This window comes from Micropterus salmoides, unplaced genomic scaffold, assembly GCF_014851395.1.
Source record: "Micropterus salmoides isolate LMB-PRFRI ecotype aquatic unplaced genomic scaffold, ASM1485139v1 Ms_hic_scaffold_1, whole genome shotgun sequence".
In the NCBI taxonomy this organism is placed as follows: domain Eukaryota; kingdom Metazoa; phylum Chordata; class Actinopteri; order Centrarchiformes; family Centrarchidae; genus Micropterus; species Micropterus salmoides.
Window position 1 is genome coordinate 16,617,801 of NW_024040040.1, and position 21,225 is coordinate 16,639,025.

Consider the following 21,225-nt stretch of genomic DNA (forward strand, 5'->3'; position numbering starts at 1 on the left):
TGTTCATCCAGCTGTAGAGGACCTGTAGAGAACTTGTAAACCATCTGTCAGTCAGATTTAGGCTCTTTGAACCCAACCAAAGAAAACACATGCTTCTTTGCCAGACCACAATAAGAAAGCAAAATGTTTAGGTTAATTGTCCACTCAGAACAACACTGCTTCAGACTCACCAAACCTGGCTTAAGCCTCCATTAAAACACACATGCCTTTTCCAACCTTTCTTGCTACCGCATTGCCTCATAGCCGACCCTGATGTTCCCTTGAGCTGCCCTCACACTGTCCTGTCACTCAAAGGCCGATGGCTTCATCTATGTGGAGCTTTCTCACAATCCTGTTACTCTCACAGTGTGGCTCCTCTCTATCCCCACACATGCTTTTAGCCACTGTTTTGCTGAGCCTGGAGCAGATACACCACAGCCTTCCTCTGCTCCTTTTTCACCTTTATCTCCTCTGTCTCTTCCCCAAATTCCACTCGCCCATTATTTGCACTTTTTCCTTCTTTTCTCTATCACTCCTCCTGTGAACACCTCATTATCCCATATCTGGCTTTCTTATTCTTTCTCCCATCTCTCATTGCCTTTCCTCCCCTAATCTCCCTCTTTTTACCGCCTCTCTGCATCTCCTTCTGCCATTTGCTAACCTCCACTTTTTTTTTACTTTAATGACCTCAATCAAACCTTGCATTGTGTCCTTATCAGGTGTGCTAATACCAAACGTTGAGAAGATGTTGCGGGAAATGAGTTGACTAACAGCAGAGTGCATGTGGCACATTAGCCATTTTTGTTTGGACGTACTGTGTGCAATGAGGCTACTGGATCCGAAATTATATTATAATGTGACATTGAAATAGGTCCACGATTAGCACAGCCGAGTGCATTTGTAGATAAGGGCACTAGATAGCGAGGGCTTCGGCTCAAGTGCTTTGCGGGGCACTTCCCTCATTTACATTAACTGTATTCATCTTCACCAATAGGTGCAAATTGCTTTTGTGGAATCAAGCCTGAATCTCATGAGCCAGCACTTATAAGCTTTCTAGTAGTTACAATATGGGACACTACAGCTGGAGCCAGTTCTCCATCAAAATAACTTTTATTAAAATGGAATATTTTTATTTGCTTATTAAATTCCAGTATCGCTTTAACTGGGATTTTGTGACAAAAGCTGAAGCTTGGACCGCCTTAGGGCTGCAACAAATTATTATTTTGATTAACAATTAATTAAAATGTCATGATATTTTCCCCAGAGCCCAAAGTGATGTTTTTGAACAGCTTTTTTTTGTCCAAACAATATTATATAGCCCAAAAGGTAATTCATTTAAAATGATACAAAGCACTGATCAACATGCAAATAGACAGTAAATCAGGTGATAATGTGGAGATGCACAGTAAAATGGAAACACCACAAAAAAAAAGACTTTAGTGTTACTAAAATCTCAACACTACATAAAGGTGCATCACATTGAATTGCAATTAGCCACATTTGACAGTGGTTCCCAACCTGGAGATTGGGACACCATTAAATTATTTTTAAAGCTTTTCACATATTTTGGGTCAAAATGACTAGCAGGTATAAAAGAATACGCGAATATGCCCGTCAAAATTACGTCCACAAAAAGTGCTTACATTATGAAAAGGATCTCTACGAGTGATTCCCGGTGACACCCTTTTGTTTTTAACAACAAGTCTCACTCGTGGACAATTCTCACTCTGAAATCTCGTGAGAAGAGAGTTGTTTCAGGAAGATGACGGTGGTGAGTCAGAGTTGGAGAGAGGAGTCTGTTGTGTTAGAGTGTAACGGTAAGAAATAAAGTCTTCCTAGCAGCTCCTCTATGTAAACGACAAACTACTCTCCCTTTTTTGCACCGAAGGTTCCTACAACAACTCGCATCTCATGAGATTTCAGAGCGAGAATTGTTTGAGTGAGAGTTGAGCTCCTGGTTACACACAAGGGGTGTTACCAGGAGTCACTCGTGGGGGATCCTTTTCATGATGTTGCGAGAGACCTAGCTTGCAAAAGTATTCATACCCCTTGAACTTTTCCACATTTTTTCACATGACAACCACAACCGTAAATGTATTTTATTGGGATTTCATGTGATAGACCGACATAAAGTGGCGCATAATTGTGAAGTGGAAGGAAAATGATAAATGTTTTTTACAAATTTTCACAACTATACGGCATGCAAAAGTATTATTTACTCCGATACCCCCAAATAAAATCATTTTCTACCCATTGCCTTCAAAAGTCACCTAATTAGTTAATAGAGTCCATCTGTGTGTAATCTAATCTCAGTATTATTGCGAACATTAGTAAACAACAGCACAATGAAGCCCTAGGAACACACAAGACAGGTCAGGGATAAAGTTTTGGCGAAGTTTAAAGCAGGCAGGGTTAGGTTATATAAAAATATCCCAAGCTTTGAGCACTGTTCAATCCATCATCCGAAAATGGAAAGTACATGGCACAACTGCCAACCTACCATATATAATGGCCGTCCACCTAAAATACAGGCCGGACAAAGAGGGCAATGATCAGAGAAATCTGTCCCCAGGACAACTATTAGTCGTGCACTCCACAAATCTGGCCTTTATGGAAGAGTGGCAAGAAGAAAGCCATTGTTGAACAGAAGCCATAAGGAGTCATGTTTGTGGTTTACCAAAAACCATGTGGGGGACTCAGCAAACATGTGGAGGAAGGTGATCTGGTCAGATGAGTTTTTGGCCTTAACGCAAGACGCTATGTGTGGCGGAAAACTAACACTGCACATCCCCCTGAACACACCATCCCCAACTTGAAACATGGGGGTTGCAGTATCATCCTGTCCCTGCTTTTCTTCAGCAGGGATGATGGGAAGATGGATGGAGCCAAATACAGGCCAATCTTGGAAACCTGTTACAGTCGGCAAAAGGCTTGAGACTGGGGCAGAGGTTCACCTTCCAGCAGGACAACGACCCTAAACATACAGCCAGAGCTACAATGGAATGGTTTAGATCAAAGCATATTCATGTGTTATAATGACCCAGCCAAAGTCCAAACCTAAATCCATAGAGAATCTGTGGCAAGACTTGAAAATTGCTGTTCACAGACTTTTTGCAAAGAAGAAAAAATTCCAGTCTCTAGATGTGCAAAGCTGGTAGAGACATACCTCAAAAGACTTGCCGCTGTAATTGCAGCGAAAAGTGGTTCTACATAGTAGGGGGCTGAATACTTTTGCATGCCACACTTTTCAGATTGTGAAAAATTTTGAAAACCATGTATTCTTTTCCTTCCACTTCACAATAATGCGCCACTGTGTGTTGGTCTATCACATGAAATCCCAATAAAATACATTTACGTTTATGGTTGTAACGTGAAAAAATGTGGAAAAGTTCAAGGGGTATGAATAATTTTGCAAGCCTACTGAGCCTGGCGGTGCAAAAGGAAACACTTTTTGTGGACGTAACTTTGACGGGCATAATTGCAGCCACTACAGCCTGTTCAAGGTTGCTGGCTGAAGCCATCTACTGCACAAATTCCAAAACGTTTTCTACCTTGGCTCACTTGTTATATCGACCCGAAAATATGTGTAAATAGTGAGCAGGTTTTAAAATACTGACATTATCCTTTAAGAGGTCGTGAAATTCTTGTAAGTGGTCACAATATTATTTTTGGGTAGGAGCAGTTTGACAAAAAAAACTTATAACAAACTCAACTTAGTTGGAAGTGTTGGTTGTATATTGGGGTGGGGTGCATCGGCCAACCACGACCGAAAAAATCTTTTCAGACTAATCTAAAATTTTTGCATTTGGCCTATATGACAGCATTAGACATTTGTTAGACATCAGCAGATTAATCAATAATGAAAACAAGCATTAGGTGCAGCCCTTTATGAAATACCTTTGTTGTAGTTTTTTCTCTCTCTCTCTCCCTCTGCGTTTGTCTGTTACTGGGGGTCAGTGGTCACGTGGCTCAGGTCAGATCTGTTTGGCAGCACCCGAGGGTTTCTTGACATCCTCCCGGACCCATTCTCCATATATGTTTACAATCTATTTAGAGTGTTGTCATAATGATTGTCCATACTGTCATTTTCCTGTGTTGGTCTGTTCTGTTTCTGGATTTGTTCCTCTTCCTGAGGTTTCTTCAGACTTTAGTGATCCCTTTTTTGGGGGGGGGGGGGTTTCCATATCTGAATCGAGGGCCTAAGGATAGTGGGTGTGCTATGCTGTACAGATTGTAATGCCCAGACAGACAAATTATTGATTTGTGATATTGGGCTATAAAATTAAAATTGATGTTACCTGACTAGTAGTTGCAATCGTAAATTCAGTCACTTCAGTGTCAAATCAAATTCAAGTCAAATCCTCTTGCATAAACTGTTCGTCTTGTCCCTTCACCCTTATGCACCCCTGCTGGCAGCCTCTTTGTATGTAACAGCATTAAATGTACATTTAACCAGTGAATGTGAATATTTAGCAGCTGCTCTGTAGATGTGAACTCCTCCAGGAGCTCGGTCAAAATCTGCTCATCACACGTTGCAACTTTCCCCCTTTTCTACCCTGTTTAGTTACATAATGAGCCATTACATGGCTTCCATTAAAGGATGAAAGCTTGGTGCTCTTTAGTTAAAACCAGCCCCCTGTCTCCTGGCTGAACACAGTAGATTTAGCCTCTCCTGAGCTATGTTTTGTTCCCTTTATTGTCAACAGGCTGAGGTCAGACACTTAGTGGGCCCTGGAAACATCCTAAAAGATGCCATTCAGCCCAGATGAATAGCAAGAGTGTTGTTAATGGTATCCAAGTATTCCCAACTATGTGTGCTATTAATGTCGAGCATGGATTACTGGAGCTGCATTGCCCTCTGCAGGCAATAAGAAATGACTGCACAGAGTAAAAAACAGCAGCAGTGAAACTATGTATCATCCCCATAGGCTCAACCTAGTGCTGCGTAACCCCCTCCAGCACACAAGCACACTCGATTACTTATTACCTTTTCTATCCAATTTTAAAGACAGATGCACTTGTTCATTAATTGCTCTTTATTTAACCCTCAGGGTTTCTCGACAGGTTGACAGTGCACTGTGGGCATTTTTTTAAAAACTTGTTACACTACATAATAGAGATCTGCTACTGAAAGCACACATATAAATACTCTCACAAAGAAGAGGGCACAGCACTGGCCTCGTCACCCATTCAGCACTATGCTTAGACCGTGGTGTATGATGCAAGATCAAAGGCACAGGAGTGGTATAGCGATGACTTATCATCATAATGTGCCCTAACACTGCTGTCTCCTTCAGATGTGGATTATTTGTCTTCTTCACTGTCTTATTTCAACGGCACAGGAAGAGAGAAGGAGCTTCCCGCAGTGACCAGCTGCCTGTAGCAAGCATCGCTGCTGCATTTAAAGAGATGCAGTACGGCTGGATGATGAATGATAAGATGGAAATATGGAACTAGTATTAAAATGGCTTTGGGAACATTTTTGAACAAATGCCAGGGAGATCCAGAGTTGACATGATGTTGATGTTTGCAGGTGTCATTTTGGCACATAAATATTCAGTTCTAGTGTCTCATCAATATTAAAATGTTTGAGGGAATTTCTAGGCTGTGCAAAGAAACAAGTGTACATTTCCCAATTTACTGTATATTTTTAAGTATTATAAAGAAGATCCACATATTGAGTGGATTTAATGATTTCTGCATGCAGTCAGGGTGTCCATCAGCCCACATTTGTCCTTGAGTGAGGCACTGAATGCCTGGCTGGTTATTTATTATAAGCTGCTTCATATAAAGGAGCGTTAGTTCTACTGAAACAAGGCACAAACAGCAGCTTCGCGGCTGCTCCAGGGCTACAGCTCTGCCGATATTGTCGCTGCCATACATGAATCCCAAATAATAAAATATATATGTAATAGATCAGATAGTACTGAGTATCGTGGTGTGAGATCATTTGTCTCATAAAGTCACAACAAAGTAAACAGTTGGTGTGAGAAGTACTCACATGTTTTACTTAAGTCCTTCGTTTACAATCCTTGTGAACAAATTGAATTTCTCCCAGAGGGATTAATAAAGTATGTCTTCTTCATCTTCTAACTACTTTACAGTTAGCTAGTTTAGTCCAAGGGTTCCCAAACTAGTGGTCAAGCCCCTTTCAAAGGGTCAAAACAAGTTAAAGTACTTGTTTTTCTTATGCAAAATCTTGAATTTGAAAACTATTGTAAAGTACACATTTGCCTATGAAATGTAGCATAACATGGACGCCCTCAAATCAAGTTCAAGTACTTAAAAATTGCACTTAATGCTGAAGTACTGCGAGCTGCAACAGGAGTGGTCTGTAGCAGAAGCTGGAGGTGCAGAGTGCAAGTTGGCCTTCAAAACCGAGGAGAAGAGGGGGAAAGATAGATGCAAGATAGAGTCTGCTGTCAGAGCCAAAGAGGTCTCACGTGGGTGTTGTGGCACGGAGAAAACATTCGTGCGATTTTGATCTGCTGCCAACTTGCATGGAAGACTAAAAGCTGAAGAGTGAGGACAAAAGTTGAAGGTATAAGACATCCTGTTGGTCAGAAATTGACCTCATTGCAGAGGAAGAGAGTATTTGCACGGTGTTATAAGACACTTAATAACTACACAGACTGATTCACTTTTATAGTATTGTTATTGAGATAAATATGTGGTGGTGATATAAAGATATTGCTTTTTGATTCATTATTGACATTTAACATGATGATGATGATGATGAAGTTTAAAACATTTAAGACGAGTTGAAATATGTGATACAGAAACTTTCAGGATAAGGAAACAATAAGGAGCCTCCATTAGTTGACCTGCAGGTCCTTGTGTATTCTTCATTTTGAGCACATGTTGCTTATTACACTATATTCTCCAATATTGCAAAGTAGCCTATAACTAATTGATCAAAGAATCTCTCCCCTCCAGCTCTAACTGAAAAGATGGTGGAAAACAGACGCTCAAGAAGATATTCAAAAAACACTCCAGTGGAAGTTTATTGTGAAATATGCAATGACTGACTAAGCTGATTTTTCCTTCTCTATAGCAAAAGAAAGACCAAAGCCATTGACTTGTGGATGATACCTGCACAGGGGAGCTCAGAACTTTACTAATTTATTCCACATGACTTTTATTTCTGAAATACCACAGAGCAAAATTATGTTCTGTTTTAAAAACTTTATGAAGCTAAAGTTAGCTAAAGTTAGTGGGTATAAAGTAATGTATTCTGTATTAATCTCAATTTATTGTCTGGCAAGAAAGGTTCTGATAAAATATCCAACTAATAATGTGATAATAGCATTTAAATCAAAATCATTGTTTGTATGGGACTGAATTACTGTAAATTTGAAAAATCATTTCATCCATTTGGCTTTAGCTTAAGAAAAGAGGTGGATTTCAGACTCACTACCAGAATAAACGTCTCCTCCAGCCATGTGTACAGTAGCAGCATTTCAGTCAGTGCAGTGAATCGAACAATTCCCTCACTGCTAGTAGCAGCATAACCTGATGTTATCAACACTGCTATATATATGAGAGAGAGGGGAGCACTGGAGGGTTATATGTGACCAAATCCAACATGCTACATGCATCGTTTTCAGATGAATGGAAGCCTGTCTGGCAACAGCACAACTGGCCAAAAAGATTTCATCTCAGTTCACAAACCCTTTTGCTGCTCGCTTTTGCCAAGCCCTTTAACACAACAGTCATTCAGCCTGTTCTCTGCTCATGAAAGCTACTATGTTTGCTGTTTTAAATGCTCAGCGCTGTAGGTCATCCCCGGGGATGGGAGGGATGCCCTGGCAGCTCACAGGAAGTGATGCCTTTTTTTTTTCCAGCAGCAGCAGTTTTATTTTGGAATAAACAGAAGAATACAAAACATTTTGATTGAGAGGAGCTTTCAAGGAAGTGATACCACAGCATTGAGCACTTAGCACCAAAGATGTCTTAGTGATTTAAAATAAACACAAAGAAATTCAACAGAATGGCACCTGGTTTCATCCACAAAGGGAAGCGCTTTTAAACTTTCAATTCACCTCACCTCTCATTTACTCTCACTCTCACGCCTATTCTCTGAGATTTGCTGTCAAAACAAAAGCACATCAAATTAAAGCTGCAAGCAGCGTTGGGCGGGCCCTCGCACTTGTAGCGCTTCCGGGTGTGAGCCGGCCGCGTTGCATATTCTGGAGCTCTGCTGGTGCGGCTGTGAATTTGCTACGCGGTTCCGACGCCACATGAAGGTGTTATATGTCACTTCCTGTGTCCCCTATGTGGAGCTACATAGCACTTGCCGCTATGAATATAAATCGGTATTGGCGTGTAGATGTCTGCGGCTTGGGAGAGTTATCAAGCATGTAAAGTTTGGTTCAGATGTGAGCATGTATACTGAACAATAATGTACCCAAACAATAAAATAAATTCCTTTTATATTTCCCTGCCTTGTTGTTTATGTGTACATACAGAGGAAGAATGTGAGAACAGCACACATTTCATCGTTACTGTGTGTTAGAGCATGGGAGAACAGTGGATAGAATCTCTAACTCTGCCTGTCAGCTCGCTCTGCTCCGTTAAAACTGAATTTACCATACAGAATTGAATACGAGTGCACTCCAGATTTAGCTGCAGCCAGCTGACCGTGTGCTTCTCCCTATACCGCAGTTCTGTGTCCATGCATGCAGCAAACTGAAAGCACTGTCTGTCGGAGCGTCTACGTGAAAAGAGAAGGAAGACATGGCTGGTAGTATTGCCTTCAGAGTTGTTAAACACCTCAGCGCACTGAAGGAAGCCATCTGACTGTGTGAGGGGCAAGATCGTTGATGTCTGCAGGCAGAGTAGGAGCTCTCCTGTCTGACTGGTCCACCAATAGCAGAGAAGATGACCCCTTGAGACACAGCACCTCCTCATTTGCATAATGAGGCAGAAATGCATACAGAAATTTAAAAAGGACAGGAAGAAATAAAAGAGAAAGAAAATAAATAAGGTAAATAAATACAAAGGAAGAATAAAACAGACAAAAATAATTTAACACACACATAAATAAATACATTTAAAAAATTAGTAATAAATAAAGTTGAAGATTATAATGGAGAATAAATAAATAAGGTAATTATAACAAAGGTGTATAAGTAAAGGCACTAATTAAAATATATACATTTATGTCTCCTTGTATAATTTAATTACTACCAACATTTATTTATTTACTTTATTTTTTTGTGTATTTAATTGGATGCTTATTTATTTATTGAGCATTTATTTATTTCTGTATTTATTTCTGACTGTGTCAGGATCGGTCCTCCATAGCGGGGTGGGAGAGTTATCAAGCACGTAAAGTTTGTTTCAGATGTGAGCATGTACACTGAAGTTACAAAATGGCCGACTTCCTGTTGGGTTTAGGCTATGGCTCCAAGAGACTTTTTTGTGCATCTGGACAAGATACACGTACCGCAGAAAATTCGTGCATGTAGGTGAAACATGCGGCGGGAGCTGCTTCGTTAAAAGTCACTTCCTGTTGCCAGCAGGTGGCGCTATGACTGTGGGTGAATGTCAGCATGTACATGTGTTCAGGGCGGGACTCTCATCCTACATGTACAGTTTGGTGCAGATGTGAGCATGTACACTGAAGTTACAACAACTTCCTGTGTCATGGCGAAGACTTGATCTTTGACGCCATGCCACGGACACGCCTATTTACGAAAACTCGCAAATAGCACAACTTTTCATCTTCAATGCCTTTAGAAGGCACAGCAGAAATTTGAGGTCGGTCGGACTAAATCCCTAGGAGGAGTTCGTTAAAGTACGAAGTGTGTAAATCATCCAAAATTTGACGTAAAATTCAAAATGGCCGACTTCCTGTTGGTTTTAGGGCATCGCTCCAAGAGGCTTTTTTGTGCGTCTGGACAAGATACACGTACCACAGAAAATTCGTGCACGTAGGTGAAACGTGCGGCGGTGGCTGCTTCGTTAAAAGTCACTTCCCGTTGCCAGCAGGTGGCGCTATGACTGTGGGTGAATGTCGGCATGTACATGTGTTCAGGGCGGGACTCTCATCCTACATGTACAGTTTGGTGCAGATGTGAGCATGTACACTGAAGTTACAACAACTTCCTGTTTCATAGCGAATCATCGACGCCACGGACACGCCCATTGACGAAAACTCGCAAATAGCACAACTTTTTCCGTCAATGCACGAAAAATTCAATAGGGACCTCGCACGGTCGTGCTCGGGCCCTAAATAAATATAATCTTTACAAATACAATAGGGACCTCGCATGGTCGTGCTCGGGCCCTAATAATCTTTACAATTTCAATAGGGACCTCGCACGGTTCGTGCTCGGGCCCTAAATATCAGCAGGACAGGTGTTTGCGAAGCAGGTACTGGGTGATGAACTGATGTTCATGTTGAGCCAAAAATAAAACACTCCAGAGCAACAGACACAACATTTCCAATCTAGTGGCAGCTGCTCATAATATAGAAAAACTGCAAACAGAAAAACAAACACAAATGGAATCTTAATCAACCAAGAGGATATATTTAAAACATCTTTAATTGTGCGGTTATAAAATTCAAACTGGGTAGAAAAAATATTTCCTCAAACATCTAGCTCATTAACAAGAGCGTTGTACTGTAGATTTGAAATATTGTAGTTTTAAAGTGATATTTCATGTGCTTACTTTTGCTACACATATTCTCATGTGCTCTGACCCAGTATTGGCTGTTCCAGGTGTCGGGGTAGTGTTACTTTCTCTTCCCTCATCGTCCCGCTGCAAACTCTTCCAACACACAGAAACTTAACTGGGGCGATGAATCGTTCCAAGTTTTTTTGTTTGTTTTTTTTCAGATTTGTGTCTGTGCTTCATGAGACGCAATTTTAGCTATTTTCAAAGTGAGAATGGGTGCAGAAGACAGGAGGCAGAAAAGCCGGAACAACTGTGCTGGCTCACACGTCAGGGCCACCTGAGAGGCAGCAAGTCTGAGGCTGATTCCTGCCTCAGGAGAAATATCACTTTAAAAACAGATACACAGTGTAAACAGCAGAATGAGTAAAAAAAAAATCTTTAGCCCTGTAGACAAATAAATTTTCATATGTTTAAATTTTAACAATAAATAAAAATACAAGATCCTTTATGATGCTGCTGCCAAGAGACAAAAGATTTTTCGCTATTACAGATTTTCTTTTCAAAGCCATAAAAACTTTGCAGTACGTAAATATGACCAATTAACAATCATGATTTAGTGTAACATCCATTTACAGTACAGTGTAGTGTAGCAAGTGACACACATTTCACCTACTTCCACTTGCAAGCTGTGACTCGTCCTCATTTCACATAACTAATAAAAAAGGGAAGTGTTTCTGACTTGAAAAAGATGGCGTTTAAAACACTCAGCTGTGGAAAAAAACAAAAACTTAAGACCTCTATATTCAGGTTCATCCCCCGATATCATATACACCTTTGTTTACACTACAAAACCAAAGGTGCAAAATATATAAATAACTAAAATATGATCATTTTTAATGGCGCCGTGTATACAAATCCATTATTCAGTAACAGATAAACATATATAAAGGTTATAGCGGACATATTTACATTCTTTGTCAATTAAAAGCATCTCAGCTGGACAAATGGGGTCCACGCTGTCTAACACTGATATAAACAATAAAAAATAAAGTTTCAGTCTACAGTTGCGGAAAAAGTTCCGCACCAAACATGCTTACGTCAAGTGAAGAAAGAACCTGACATAAAATCAGTTCATACAGGTTCGGCGATTTACACTGAGTTGTGTGAGCTTGTGAAACCATACAACAGCTTCTGAGCAGGTCTTCATTTTCCATGTTGCTCCAGGGTTCCGTGTCCGTCGCACTTCAGCGCTCACCGGCTCCCGTGGCAGGAGTCGTCCGTCTTGTCTGCAGTGTCTCTGTGCTTGGTTGTCTACACACCGCTCGCTTGAGACACAAAGCAAAATAAAAGAAAATAAAAAAGGGGGAGAGCTGTGATTGGAGGAGGTTAAAAAATGATGTCATGAGCGTCACCGTTAGGCCGCGGCCTGTTCGCAAGAGGCGGGAGAGGCTTCTTGTAAAATTCTGTGGAGGGGATGGATAAAAAAAAAAACAACAAAAAGGTTGACTATGTTATTAAACTATATCCATCGAGTCCTGAAATGAAAACACTACAATACAAGGAAAAAGAGAAAGACATTAGCCATGGCAGTTGTTGCACAGGGGTAGATGGGATATGTAGACTGTGAGGGGTTGGGGGAAATGTGAATAAATACACAGACAAGCCTTTGAGTTGATTAAGATGTCTGCCACCATGAAGGATCCACACACATTCAAGCATATGCTTGGTGAGATGCGGGAGGAGAGAGAGACAGGGATGTGGGTCTGGGATCCCAATTAAGAGTCAACACACATCGTAAGGCAGACAGAGTTCAGCGTTTCCTCTGCAACACCACAGAGTAATTTACCACTGCTGCTGTGAAACAAACAAACCCACCAGACTTTCTCCTTTTGAAAACCTAATCTAGCGCAATTATGTATTTTTATTTTTTATGATAAAACTACAAAGGAAAATTTTCGAAACTAAATTACATCCAACGTGTTGCTGCACAGGAAACACCGAGTCGGTGTCAGGACAGTTGTTAAAATGTTAAATCCACACAAAGGCCGGGGTTAGTGACAAAGTGAATGGCTGATGTGGCTTCGTAACAAAAAAGGAAGCAACACATGAAATGAAACAGCAGTTAACAGTGAGTGATGAAGAACAGTCGGACTTTACAGGCAGCTTTACCAGAATGTCTCGAGTCCCCGAGTGGCTCTAGTTTTGGCAGCCTAGAAACTTTGGGTGTAGCCCATCCCACTATAGAAATAAAAAATAAAGAAACACTGATCAGAAAGACAGAAATGATCCTCATGCTCCTTCTCTGGATCTGGTTGATCTGACCCCTTAACAGATCGGAGGAGGATTAACAACAATGACAACGGTACAGTGCATTTGACAATCTATAGCTAGGCAGTGACACTTGCTTAATTTTATCAAAGAATTATCAGAAGTCACGATCAAGCAGTTCAACAACTAAAGCACCTTCCCTTCCCTTCATCACTCAGTCCCTGTCCTGCAATTTCATCACCAGCTGTCAAAGTGCTCTATTGAGGTTTTTGATATGGGGTGAGGATGCTTGCCTCAAGTTGAGCCATGAGCAGCTGTGACACAGGGCAAGTTTTTTGTTTTTTTAAAGGACAGCACAGCAAGATAAAAACGTGTTGGCGACGTGTTGGCGACGTGTTGGCAGTGTTTTTGTTTGCACAAACCACAGAACAGCCTGTTGCTTGTAGCACTTCATATGACAGCTCACTGTGGTTATCTTTCTGCACGTCCTGTTCCTCACTAGAATATCTAAAACTGGATCAGCTGACCAAATAGCGGCAAATGTGTCCGCCAGTTTTTATTTAAGAACAGAAGATAACCAAGCAAATATGTACAGTAGGTGTTTTCAATAGCTGCTTCATGCTGGTTCACGGGTGAAAAACTTTCAATGTAAAAGATCACCAGGAGGAAGTGTTTAGTTTGCATTAGCTGTAACTAATCACAGATCGGATTCGACCAGCAAACTGCTACATTAAGCTGATATTTGGAACTAGGAAGTGACAAAAGTACTTTAAAAGGACTCCTCTCTAGTCGCCAGGATCAAGCATGTGGGAAAACGCCATATGACGGCAGCTCATGATGATGCACAGACTGACCTGGAGGAGGTGGAGGGGTGGGGCTCTGTGTTGGCCCGTCCTCGGTCCTCAGCGGGTCCACCCTGTGCTTCCTCTTCAGGTGCAGCTTCCTCGTCGTCTTCTTCTTGTCTTGCTCGCCTGTTGTGGCTGTCCGTACAGAAACGTTTAATAAAAGAAATGTTAACCAGGATTTGCGACAAGAAGAATAATAATATTTTCTTAAGTAAGCCAAGAATCATCAAAGCACTTTCATCACTAGAGTAGACCATTTTTAATTGTTGCCCACTGCCATCTTTTTTTGTCCCTTAATTCATAAAGCTTAATTATCTTTGTCCATGAGATATTCAGTACTCTGAGCTGAGTGAAGAAAAAGATATATTTCAGACAGTTGCTTAATTTGACTGGATATCTCTTTCAAATATATACTGCAGTCTCCAGGCGTTTGTTTAATCATTGGCTTTCAAAGCGAAAACAGATTTAATAGCTTGCTTTCTATGTATCTACAAGCTCCGCCTCACCATCCATTCTGGTAGAAAGCACATTTAACGTTCAGAAATGTTGAGGTTTGAAGTCGTTTCAAAGATTTATTGCTCACCTGAACTGGCATTTCCTGCTGTTTGTCTAGTGTCATCTGGCTCTTCATCGTTGTCGTCCTCATCCTCCTCTTGATCATCGTTTGTGTTCGGGCTGTTGGCCCGGGCCTCCTGCATCGTCTTCTCCTTTTCTTTATCCTCGCTCTGAAAGGGACACACCAAAATCTTTCCTGAGCTCTTTGGACTATAATACACCTGGAAGTCTTCAACTATCCTGTGGTGTTTGTACACAACTGTTAGAGACAGACACACACACACACACACACACCTCAGAGATCGCGTTGCTGATTGGTTGGAAGGGGCTGTGCATGTTTTCATCATCAGGCTCCTCCTCCTGGATCTGCCTGCCCTCACGTTCTGCCTCTTCCCGCTCCTGCCGTTCTCTGCGGGCAGAAGATGTTAACAGGATAAAGTTACATTTAGAAAAACTGATCCGAGGTCAGATTTTAATAACTATTTCTACCATTCAGTGGGAGTTTTTGTTTAAATAAATGTATTTTTTATTGTTACTTCATAGTAACAGAGCACAGTTAAAATAATGTTTTTAATGTATTATGCAGGCAGGGAGATTGCACACTAGTTTCCTGGTTCATTTCTTCCACTCTTACCATCTTCTCTCTCCTTTATTGCTTCAAACATAAATTTCTTTCCTTATCGGTTTTTCACTTTTCTGAATTCCACAAAACGGGGCATCCATTTTCTGGATTAGGACAGCGGGTACAAAGTTTTGCAGTGAAAGTGAAACTTTATATAACTTGTGAATCTGTTTCCGCGTATGTCGATTGTCTTTTCGATATCCTCACCTCTCCTCTCGTATCCGCCTTACTCTTTCCGCCCTCTCCTTCTTGTCCTGGTCCTCCTGAGCACGCTGCTCGGCCGTGTCCTTCTGCACGCGCTCAGTAATGGCCTCGTAGTCCTTGGCGATGTTGTTGAGGAGCCACTTCAGGCCCTTCTTGATGGACTTGTCAACCTTTTTGCCATAGCCCAGAACTGCCGAGCATGGCTCCTGGGGAAGGAACATATGTTTAGAGGTAGGACTTCACCAGCACCTCTCAGTGCTGAAAGATGCAACACATGTGGTTTTGCAAGACAGCAGTCACCAGACTACATGATACCTTAAGCTGCCCTGGGGTACAGAATGAGAATGAACTCTTCTAAAACCAAAACAAGCCTGGTCTCTCTCTCTCTCTCTCTCTCTTATATATATATATATATATATATATATATATATATATATATATATATATGTGTGTGTGTGTGTGTGTGTGTGTGTGTGTGTGTGTGTGTGTGTGTGTGTAACTGCAGATAAACCAAATGCCCTTAATGTCATTGAAATGACGTTCCACAACAGGTGCACAAACACTTACGATCTGACAGAGACACTTGTTCTCGTTAACAAGCTTCTCTAACGACAGGTTCTCAATAATGTCTGCTTCAGCCAACGCTCCCTCCTGGTCTTGTTTGTTGGCAAGCCTGGAAGCAGAAAGGAATAAAGAGATCAGACATTGTAGTCTTGAAAACAAAGCTAAAGTAGGAGAGAGAGAAAGCAACTGAGGCTGCTTAAATCCACAGGAGGACTGTGGGTAGCTCTCCAAGATGTTTGGGCCAACCTACCTGTCGAGTTCCTTCAAAAACTATGTGCAAGTGTACCCACAAGAACTGATGCTGTTTTGAAGGCAAAGCGTGGTCGATTTTTCTCCTGGTCACTCATTTTGCATTTTGTTCATTGATAAATATAATCTATTAACACGTCTATTTTTGAAAGCATTCTTACTTTATAGCATTGTTTCCACACCTGGAAATCTTTTGCACAGTACTGTGTAAGAAAACTTTGAAAAGAAAGGTAAAGGGGTTGTAGCTAGGTCACTTATCAAACTAAATCTTTGCAAGGTGCACAGTGGCTAGAAATCTGGAAATGTGACTCCGCCCTGATTGTGGATTGTTGATTAGAACAGTCTCTCCATTACTGGAAAAATATGTCCTGATTAATGACTGAGCATATGCCTCCAGTAATAGTCCACAAATTGGACTAAAGCCAGACAATTTCTCTATTATCTCCACACCCTTTACACCTCTCCCTCTGTGCTTTAACAAGTGAGTTTTTAACCGCATTTTAAATATACAACTTTATGATTTTTTTTAGCCCTTTTCCAGTATAATTTCCTTGGATGGCGGAGCACTCACACTAGCACAGGTTTCCCTGCGATGCGCGGGTGCTGGAGGACCTCGGCCATGGTGTCCCGTGTCTCCTGGATCCTCTGGACATCGCTGGAGTCCACCACAAACACCACACCGTGCGACTCTGAATAGTAGTTCTTCCATATGCCCCGGATTCTCTTCCCGCCACCCAGGTCAAAGATAGTCACCTCAAACTTGCCCTGCTTTAGGTCAACCTTGGAAAACCCCACTGTAGGAGCTACATCCTGGGGATTCTCTGAAAACAGAAATCATGTTAATAATAAAACTAATTTTGCATGAGTTTTAAAAAATGTATCAGCAATGATGAAATATACAAAGCAGCTAGGCATATCTGTCATGCAGTAGGATGTAAAATATACATAATAAATACTAAATGGGAGAGTATGTGAGGCAGTTTATTCAGAGTAAACAAGAAGAACACAGTTTACAAACTCAACTTTTCTATTATTTACGAAGATTTTCAAAAGAAGAAAAATGCAAAACACTAAATACACATTTATTACAAACAGTGCTCACCTCCTTGGATTCCTCTTACTGTGGCTGTCTTCCCTGCATTATCCAGTCCCACCATAACCAGAGTCACTTTCCTGTTGGGTAAGAAAGGGAAAAAGTATGTACACATAAATACAGACATCACTACAATCAGTCGGGTCCAGAGGAGGGACCACCTGATGCCGAATATGGAGCCCCGCGTCCAAACGTTCGGCCTCTGAGCTACATTAGCTGGCATTAGCTCTCATGACGCATTTGGGGGCACAGATAAGCCAATTAATAATCTGTAATTGTCTCTCAATCACAGATCTGCACAGTGGACTGAGTGAGTCAGCACAAGCCAAGGTGATATTAGTACTGATGGTTAGTCTAATAATATTTGGCCGATTGTGAAGTATGCAAATAGATTTTTTTCTGTGTTTTGAACATCTAGATACATTTCTGTATACATAGGTCATGCATTTATACTGGGACTTAAAATGCATTCTGGTGTCAATATGAATGTTTAAAAATATGGTGCATTTCTAAAAGCAACATGGGTAAAGAGCGGGGAAGACTTTCGCCACCAAGTTTCTCAATCGTCCAGATATCACAAGTGTCAAGTGTAACTCTGAAAGCAGGTCAATATTTGCACCATCATTAGCAACCCGTCTGTCTAAACAGGGGCATAATCACAGTAGGGCTGCAACTAACGATTATTTCCATTATAGATTAATCTGTCTATTATTTTTTCAATTAATCAATTAGTTGTTAGGTCCAGAAAATTGTGAAAAATGTTGATCAGTGTTTCCCTAAGCTCAAAGTAGCATCTTCGAATGTCTTTCTTGTCCACAACCCAAATATATTTAAATATAAATATATTATGTAAGGAAATTGTTTCAAATAATTTCTTTGGCTGTAACTATTATTCATTTATTTATTATTGCATTATTTAATCATTTTGATTTGTTTATTTGATTGTATTTTCTTGTCGGACGTTTCTTTTTAATATATATGCGAAATAAACAAAAATAAATAAATGAAAATAAATTCAGTTTGCTGTCACAGAGGAGGAAAGAAACTAAAATATTGACATGTTTGAAGCTGAAAATAGAGAATTTGGATGTTTTTTCTTTAAAAAAAAAAAGTACTCAAAGCGATTAATCTGTTATCAAAATAGTTGCAGATAAATTTAATAGGTGACAACTAATCAATAAATTGACTAATAGTTGCAGCTCTAAATCACAGTACGAGTACATTTAGCCCCAACTAACCAAAATAAATTTAAATATAGAGTTCTCACAATATTACAGGAGAATCTGAAACCAATTCTTGAAGAGAACCTTCAAAAGGATGTTTGTTTTTTTTTAAATAGTGAGACATTTAGCACCTTGAAAAAACCCTTTCAGCAGATGCTTATCTTGTGATCTTAACAGCTGTTGTTGTTTTGCAGCCGGAAAAAGGACCAAAACACAAAATATAAAATAAAGGAAATAAGTTTATCCACTGAATATACACGAGACATAAACTGCACAGACCTACGAAGAGATGTACATAAATCTAAAATCGGACACATAAACACAACCCGTCTTCGTCTCCTGGATGCATACTTAACTTTGACACTTCCGCCGAAAAGACATCAACCGCACTATCCATCTAACCGTCCTCTGGAGCCAGTTGGCCTTCATCAGGGTAGCCGCTTGCTATAAACCTCCAAAAAAGGTGCGACGGTGTCGGACCCCTTTACGCTAACCCATGACCTCTTTGTCCACGCTGCTACAAACCCCTCACAGCCAAACACTCCAGAAGGAAGAGACCCACTGAACCTGGCAGCAGGATTAGGTGGGGATTTCTGACTAAGTCCAAAGGATCAGACGCCTCACAGGTACCACGTGGGTTAAGCACTCCCAATTACCTTTTGTTGGTCCTGCTGCTTCACACTAAAAAAATACTGAGAATAAGGAGGTGTGATACAGAACAGAAGAGCGACACTGGGCCATTTATAATCCAAGACGGTTGAAATAAAGTACTAACATTAATATTTTATTGATTATTTTGATTAATCGATTAACTGTTTGCGCTATAAAATGTCCAACAATAGGCAAGGCAAATTTAGTTGTACAGTACTTTTAAAACAACAAGGCAACTCTAAATACTTTACACACACAATTTTTTTTTTCTCTCAATTTCCCAAAACCCAAGGAGGTTCAAATGACAAAAGATATTTGATTTACAGTAAAAATAAAAATAAAAACAGAAAATCAGCAACTCATAGTAAAGAAGCTACTTATTTACCTTTTAATAATACAGACAAAAGCTAGTTAATCAACTTATCATTCCAGCACTAAACATATCCGTAATAAGCCCCTGTTATGTACTGTCTTGCACATCATTACATCATTCATTTAAGATCATAAACAAATCCGAGCTTGATTTCTTACAAAGGATTAGGTTCTCCTGATAATTCAGAAGTTGTAGCAGTTTTAACATTTTGTGTAAAACATTGGATTAGAGTTAACTACTTTGACTGTAAACATCAAACCAGTCGTATTACAGTGACTACAAACTGGACTCACTCTTGCAAACTACTGAAACGAACTGATTTGAGCTGAATGATTAGGGGCAGCAGGATCAAAGGATTTGCCATCGTAACATCCCCTAACTTACCTTGCAGGCTCCCGCCAGCGTTTCAGCCAGTTGCAGCAATTCGCCATCAGGCTAAACATCGCAGTCGGAGGCCAGATGACTGCAATCAAGTGGTCATCTAGCCAGAATCGCCACACCACTAGCCAACCCTGTTTAAACAGCTGATCGCCTAAATTATCTACATAGCAAGCTAACTCGTGATAGCGTCAACGTTAGCAGCTTTTTAAAAATGATCGGCGTAACCAGCGCTGATAAACAAAGTGGCTGTTGCCATATGTTGTCGATAAATGTTAGTTAAAATCGATTTTCAGAACTACAAAATCCGAGTCCCGTTATTAGCTAAAGCTAATGTAGCTAGCGATAACGACACCTTGTTAACTCGTTTAGTTTCAGCCTCAGCCCATGAGTAAGTCCTTTACCGTGCGAATGAAAGTTGTGCTCACCATTACATTAAAACGGGGTTTCGTATATAACCTATTGCAGCTACAGTAAGTATTTTAGCCACGAAACAATAGTCACTTAGCGTTAGCTCAATTATAGCTGTCTGCTTTGTTTACGCCGTCAGGTCTGCTGCTAGGCTGCGGACGCGCTTACGTCATCTCCCGTACAAATCAGCGTCGTTCCAGAGTGACCCAAGAGACGCCGAGGGAGCCCCATATGGACAATTATATACAGGTGTAATAATAACGTGTTGTTTACAGTTTTTTGTTACCTGTAATTAATTAATTAATTGTACTAAGTTGTACAACAAGTCCTTGCAATAGGCCAAAATAATCACATTTTCCAGTGCATGTTGCAAGGGGGACAACACATTTACCCTTTTAATCCATGAGTTTTTATGTTCTGATGCACCACCATCTACCTAGCATATCTACAATAAATATAATCCGGGGAAGTAACTTTAACACCGTTTTCTTGCAGGTAGGTAAAACAAACACATTATGGATGCACAAAGATTTTTTTAAACACATAACATAGATTTAAAAACACACAAAACAAAGCTAAAATCCACCATGCAAGTTCATATAAAACAATGTACATCACTGAAATTGAATAAGAGAGAAAAGGGTGTGTAAGTGCTTTTATTCTTTCTCCATTTCAGCTTGATTAAGAGAAAGAAAGAGAGCCAATAACACACACAAGGACTGGAATAAACAGATTTTTTTTCTTATTGCTTCACCAGAATCAGTGAGTCTCCTCTTCACCGAAGTTAAAGTGTGTTAGACATTTGTAGCTTACCTGGACAGAGTCTGAAGGCAGTTCTTCCCATTAGACTGAATGTCAAGTGTCTGTTAAGGCAAAGATGGATGCACTTTAATTCCTGGGCTGAGTTATTGTCCCGGTTCACCTCAACAATCACTCACAGGTGAGTCTGCAGTCAGGATGAAGAATGCACGTCTTTAACAGCATCTGTGAGAGGAGACATTATCTCCTCTTCAACTTAATTTTTATGAGATTTATCCGCTGTGCTCATATTACCACAGTAATAATCTTTATTTGTTTACTGGGATCCAGTGTGGTAACAGAAATTGGCTGTGTGGACAGTAATGAGCCTGTTGTCCTTTTGGCTCTAATTTGCTGAGTATTAAAAAGTTGCTGTGAATGAAGTTTAA

At 40.4% G+C, this 21,225-nt stretch overlaps 1 protein-coding gene across 4 annotated transcripts; it reads right to left on the bottom strand.

Annotated features, from left to right (window-relative positions):
* Positions 1–10,511: 10,511 nt before the first annotated feature.
* On the bottom strand, positions 10,512–20,199 carry arl13b (ADP-ribosylation factor-like 13b). 4 transcript variants are annotated; one of them, XM_038720576.1, is made up of 11 exons: positions 19,634–20,199; positions 17,012–17,082; positions 16,481–16,730; positions 15,664–15,769; positions 15,100–15,302; positions 14,565–14,679; positions 14,299–14,440; positions 13,725–13,850; positions 12,772–12,840; positions 12,015–12,065; positions 10,512–11,927 (listed from the first exon to the last, which is right to left on the bottom strand). In XM_038720576.1, the coding sequence occupies exons 1-11, from the start codon at positions 19,690–19,692 to the stop codon at positions 11,914–11,916; spliced, it is 1,206 nt and encodes a 401-aa protein (XP_038576504.1). In that variant the 5' UTR covers positions 19,693–20,199; the 3' UTR covers positions 10,512–11,913. The 4 variants fall into 4 exon arrangements, with proteins under 4 accessions (XP_038576504.1, XP_038576493.1, XP_038576512.1 ...); XM_038720565.1 differs by having other exon boundaries at positions 10,512–12,065; XM_038720584.1 differs by lacking the exon at positions 12,015–12,065 and having other exon boundaries at positions 19,634–20,198.
* Positions 20,200–21,225: the final 1,026 nt, after the last annotated feature.

What these genes read in the sequence shown, in the direction of transcription:
- arl13b (XM_038720565.1), bottom strand. Translation starts at nt 19,692, where the DNA reads ATGTTTAGCCTGATGGCGAATTGCTGCAACTGGCTGAAACGCTGGCGG. An exon ending in CGCTGGCGGGAGCCTGCAAG is followed by an intron (nt 17,083 to 19,633) that starts GTAAGTTAGGGG and finishes CTTACCCAACAG; the next exon opens with GAAAGTGACTCTGGTTATGG. An exon ending in TCAGCAACGCGATCTCTGAG is followed by an intron (nt 14,441 to 14,564) that starts GTGTGTGTGTGT and finishes TGTCCCTTTCAG; the next exon opens with AGCGAGGATAAAGAAAAGGA.